Consider the following 5,341-nt stretch of genomic DNA (forward strand, 5'->3'; position numbering starts at 1 on the left):
GCCCGCGACGAGAAGAAGAAGCTGCGTCACGCCAGCGGGGCCAACATCACCAATGCAGCTACTGCCGCCACCACAGCAGCCACGGCCACCGCCACTGCCACCAGCACTGAGGGCAGCAACAGCGAGAGCGAGGCAGAGAGCAGTGAGAACAGCCCTACGCCATCTCCTCTGCAGAAGAAGGTCACCGAGGTACCCGTCCCTCCCTCCTCCAGGGAGGACCGACCCCGGCACCAGGGGCTCTGAGGGATGGAATAGTTGTTAGGCTTTTAGGGACCTGAGGCTTTACTCCGAACTGCTGGATGACACTAGGAAACAGAGCTTATTTTTCATCCAGTATTGTGTGAGACAGTGCTTTTGTGTACATATTTGCGTTTGGGGAGCTGACATCAAAGAATGAGTTCCTTGTCGTGCTCCCCAGTGCATGAGCTCATTGCTGTGATGCCCCGCACCGGTGTGTGGGTGGCCGTGCACATCTGTGGGTCCACTCTGAGGACAGAGCCTGCCAGGATCTGTCCCCTGCCTTTTCTTCCTTCCACTTGTCCTTGGGCTGTCAGTTCAGAGTGCATCAGGGCAGCTGGCAGGCCAGAGATAGCATGTTCAGAGCCTCAGACCCCTCCTCTGCCACCCTGTTCAGGAAGCCACCATTAGCCCTAGAAGGTAACAGTTATGACACCACTGCCACTGATAGAGTGCTCGCTGCGTGCCAGGTACTGATCCAAAGGTTTTTATGCATTGGCTGATTTAATCCTCATTACACTCTGAAGTCGGTACTGTTAGTGTGCCATCGTGCCCATTTTACAGATGAGAGAGCTGAAGCAAGAGTGTCACTAACACACGTGTGTTCCCACAGGATTTGTCCAAAACCCTCTTGATGTACACCGTCCCTGCCGTCCAGGGCTTCTTCCGTTCTATCTCCTTGTCACGAGGCAACAACCTCCAGGATACACTCAGGTATCAGGGACAGGAAGGGGAAACCCTGGTGGGCCGTGTGAATGGTGGACACTGAAGTTACGCATAAAGTCCTCTGTCCCTTCCCTGCATTGATCAGTACGTCCAGGAGCAACAACCGACCAGGCCCCACCCGTGTGGGTGAAACCTGCGAGGACTGAGAAGCAGCCTGTCAACGCCCCGTGTGCGCTTGGTCATGAGGGGAGGAAGAAACCCACCTGTTTGCTGCGCTGTTGCTGAAATCCCTTTAGCTTTTAGAGTCAACTCTGAGAGGCCTGAACAAAGGGCACAGACCAGCCAGTCCAGAGGCTGCAGGTGACGAGGGTGGCCTCCTCTGTTTGGGAATCTCCCACTAGCCAAGTGCCAGGTTTCCTGGTTGCCGCTGTTCCGCAGGCGACCCTGTGTGCAGAGATTATCCATGGATTACTCAGCGCCCACCTGTGAGATTTCTGAGCTCATACCGCGGTGACCTCGCTACGTTGTCTGGAATGCAGTGGCTATTTAGTTGGCATGATCCTCCCAGTGCTCGGGCGAACACTACTGCCGTCACCCCCCACCCGCTCCCGAGACCATGCACCCTCAAGAGCCGCCGATTCGAGGCCCTGCCAGTTCTCAGGAAACTTAAAGGTGAAAAACTGGCAAAAGATGGGACACTAAATTTCCCGTACTTTCTTTTCCAGAGTCCTCACCTTATGGTTTGATTATGGTCACTGGCCAGATGTAAACGAAGCCTTGGTGGAAGGGGTGAAAGCGATCCAGATCGACACTTGGTTACAGGTGAGGCTGCTTGGTTACAGGTTGGGCTGGGTCAGCTCCCACTCCTCTTGGAGTCATGCCGTGTTCAAAGTGCAAGGCAGCATGCACTGTGCAGTGGAGAGGAAGTAGAGATCGGTCCCAAGGTCAAGACTCCATATCTTCTTTAGTTTCTTCTAGAGAACTAAAAGGAATAAACCATTGCAGTGCCCAGCAGCATCTATTCATTATCCAGAAGGATAACTAGGGTCGTTTCCAGGTCTAATTGCTGTGTCCCATGCCCTTTTGAATACCAGGTCATACCTCAGCTCATTGCGAGAATCGATACGCCCAGGCCGTTGGTGGGACGTCTCATTCACCAGCTTCTCACAGACATCGGTCGGTACCACCCGCAGGTATGTGGCACCCCCGGGCACTTTCTCATCTAACAACTGACCTTTCGCTTTGGTGCTCAGGCTTTCCCAAAGCTGCTCTAGAGACACGAGTGCCAGAACGGGGAGCCATGCCTCCCGTCCTGCCTCTAGGAGGATCTGCACAGCTGGCTGTCCCAGAGGCCTTCACAGAAAGAAAGATCTCCCCCTAGATTGAGTCGCCCCCGCCTGGTAGACTCAAATGCGTGTCACTATCATACTCACCATTTCTTTTGTCATCTTAAAAGTTGGTGTCAGGCTCCTCTCACACATATGCAAACGTGCCTCTGTGTTTGCCTCAGGCCCTCATCTACCCCCTGACTGTGGCTTCTAAGTCCACAACCACAGCACGTCACAACGCAGCCAACAAGATTCTGAAGAACATGTGTGAGCACAGTAACACCCTGGTGCAGCAGGCCATGATGGTGAGTCGGGGGCCGGTGCGGGAGCTCACTGACCCAGGGCACCCAGAGGTCTCGAGCGAGGTGACTTTTCTCCCATGACTGTGCCACATGCTCCCTCTGGCTGCCAGAAAGAATACCTGCTGTTTCCCCCAGACAGGCCTTTCTGAGTTTAGCTTATCCTTGGTGCTTCTGTCCGTCCCATCTGTGATTCAGGTGAGCGAAGAGCTGATCCGAGTGGCCATCCTCTGGCACGAGATGTGGCACGAAGGCCTAGAGGAAGCTTCTCGTTTGTACTTTGGGGAGAGGAACGTGAAAGGCATGTTCGAGGTGCTGGAGCCCCTGCACGCCATGATGGAACGGGGACCCCAGACTCTGAAGGAAACATCCTTTAACCAGGTATGGGATGACAGCCTGAAATGACACAACCCAAAGCCTTTATCAGACGCCTTCCCCTCCAGCCTTGCTACTGACTTGAATAAAATATACTCTGACGAAGGCCATAGGCTATAAAAACACCAGAAATTTAATTGTCATCATGTCATAAAACCCTCCCAAAATTTGAACTTGAAAACCACATTTCTCACGAGACCTTACTTGACCTGACAAGCCGTCCTGAGGATGGGAGCTCCAGGAGCAGAGAGCCACAGAGCTGCCCGGCTAAGCTGACCACCGCCGATGCCTCAAGCCACAGCGTGCCCCTGGGGGTTCTGCTGTCTGCTTGGGAACTCAGCCTGTGGCTTAGTCGACACCCGTGACCACTTGCAAATTTCCCCTGCGTTCCCTCTCAGGCATATGGTCGAGATTTAATGGAGGCCCAAGAGTGGTGCAGGAAGTACATGAAATCAGGGAATGTCAAGGACCTCACCCAGGCCTGGGACCTCTACTACCACGTGTTCAGACGCATCTCCAAGCAGCTGCCACAGGTAGGATCCTCAGGTTCCTGCAGGGTTAACTGTCACCATAGTCCTTCCGTTTCACTATCTGTGAATGTTCTGACACTAATCCCAGGGCACCTGGTTTCACTTACACCTGCAGACTTTGGGACAAGTCGCTGCTTTTAACAATTCATTGAAAAATACTTAGATTGCATTTAAATTCCTCCCTGGAGGCAGAAGACTAAACCCTTTGGTGATTATTCACAGCTCACATCCTTAGAGCTACAGTACGTTTCCCCCAAACTCCTGATGTGCCGGGACCTTGAATTGGCTGTGCCAGGAACATATGACCCCAACCAGCCGATCATTCGCATTCAGTCCATAGCACCATCTTTGCAAGTCATCACATCCAAGCAGAGGCCTCGGAAGTTGACACTGATGGGTAAGGACCATTGTGCGCTGCTGGCACCTGTGTTTCCCTGGCTGATCTCCCCCTCCCTCCTCTGAAACCACTGCTTGCCATTCACACAACGGATCTTTCATATGCTCCATCTCTCCCGTGTGTATTGAGAGAGGGATAGAGGACAAGTGGATTTCTTCTTATCCCACCCTCCTCAAGACTCCTCGCTTATCTGTACGGTCGTGCTCATCGAAGCACTCCCTCACCAGAGCAGGCGGAAGGGGATTGTGAGGCATGCGCCGTGGGGCCCTGCTGTGGTGGGCAGCTGTTGGGGAACTGACGAGGCCGACAAAGAGGCATCTGGATGCAAGCTGGACATGACAAGCCACAGTGAAGGAAGGCCTTCTGGGCTCTGGAATATCTTTTTTTTTTGACTGCCAGGGTCTCTCTTTGTGGGAAATGATTGTGTAAAATCCAAACCAGTGGAAGCGAATTCTCACACTGAGGTTCGATACCTATCTGGGATAGTTTGGGAAGGCCTGAACACTCTGGCAACATGTCGAGGTCTGTGGCCTTAAGTAATAATGCTCGTGCATTTTAATTGCAGCGATTATTCACCAGCACCCATCCCTTGCGGTCCACAGGTGATTGTCTCCATGGGCTGGCGTCTTCTAACCTTAAAGTGTGTGTCAGTCAGGTTCTCAGCAGTATTTAATTTAAGAAGCGTAATGAAGGAACCGTTTCTGGAGGTGGGAGCAGAGTAGAGAGAACCGACCGTGGGAAGCTGCCGCCCCCACCCTCCAGACCTGGAAAGGCAAGGAGCCCAGCAAGGCTCGCGCCAGCAGAAGCTATAGCCCCAACGGGGACGAAGCTAATTCTAGAACTGTGGCCAGGCTGGTTGTTAGGGCAAATACCCTGACCTCTTTCTCTGCCTGCCCTCTGAATCCCGGAGCGGGCCCCCATTGCCCAAGCCCAGCTGGGAGCCCAGCTGGTACAGTCTGGAGCCGTCAGGCTCCTCGGATCAGAGCAGGACAGAGAAGGGCAGAGAGCGGGTTGTGGAGGGGAACATACAGAACATCCATTTTTACGCACAATCATTCTTGGTCCTCAGAGACAGAGCTTTTTAAAATTTATTTTTAATTTGAACAACATCACTTTGGGGAGCCATCAAAAGCAGGGCCGTTCTTTTCATCGATTCTAGGGAGTGTTTTTCTGTTTGCAGGATAAGGTATATGCAGTCTGCAGGATCTTTTGAATACAGTGGCGGCCTGCCACCTAATAGGTTTGAGACCCTCTGATCTGCACTGACTGCTCCCACCGTTCCTTACAGGCAGCAACGGGCATGAGTTTGTTTTCCTTCTGAAGGGCCATGAGGACCTACGGCAGGACGAACGCGTGATGCAGCTCTTCGGCCTGGTCAACACCCTGCTGGCCAACGACCCAACCTCTCTGCGGAAGAACCTCAGGTAATCAGGCCGCCGTGGAACAGCAAGGGTTTGAGACGTCTTCCCATTTTTCCTAAATCTCTCCTAAGTAGTCATGTACATTTAC

General features: G+C 52.9%; 1 protein-coding gene across 1 annotated transcript; it reads left to right on the forward strand.

The window, feature by feature from the left end:
- The first annotated feature begins 6 nt into the window (after positions 1 to 6).
- Positions 7 to 5,275, forward strand: LOC105310659 (serine/threonine-protein kinase mTOR-like). Its single transcript, XM_011386801.2, has 9 exons — positions 7 to 189; positions 851 to 951; positions 1,629 to 1,725; positions 1,998 to 2,096; positions 2,414 to 2,536; positions 2,729 to 2,911; positions 3,304 to 3,438; positions 3,658 to 3,832; positions 5,121 to 5,275. Exons 2-9 carry the CDS (start codon positions 872 to 874, stop codon positions 5,258 to 5,260), a joined length of 1,032 nt encoding a protein of 343 aa, XP_011385103.1. The 5' UTR covers positions 7 to 189; positions 851 to 871; the 3' UTR covers positions 5,261 to 5,275.
- Positions 5,276 to 5,341: the final 66 nt, after the last annotated feature.

This window comes from Pteropus vampyrus, unplaced genomic scaffold (genome assembly GCF_000151845.1).
Source record: "Pteropus vampyrus isolate Shadow unplaced genomic scaffold, Pvam_2.0 Scaffold8536, whole genome shotgun sequence".
In the NCBI taxonomy this organism is placed as follows: domain Eukaryota; kingdom Metazoa; phylum Chordata; class Mammalia; order Chiroptera; family Pteropodidae; genus Pteropus; species Pteropus vampyrus.

Bases quoted from the DNA above. Each gene is read 5' to 3' on its own strand.
- LOC105310659 (XM_011386801.2), top strand. From the start codon at position 872: ATGTACACCGTCCCTGCCGTCCAGGGCTTCTTCCGTTCTATCTCCTTG. The intron at 952-1,628 runs GTATCAGGGACA...TTTCTTTTCCAG, and splicing joins AACCTCCAGGATACACTCAG to AGTCCTCACCTTATGGTTTG. The intron at 2,912-3,303 runs GTATGGGATGAC...GTTCCCTCTCAG, and splicing joins AGGAAACATCCTTTAACCAG to GCATATGGTCGAGATTTAAT.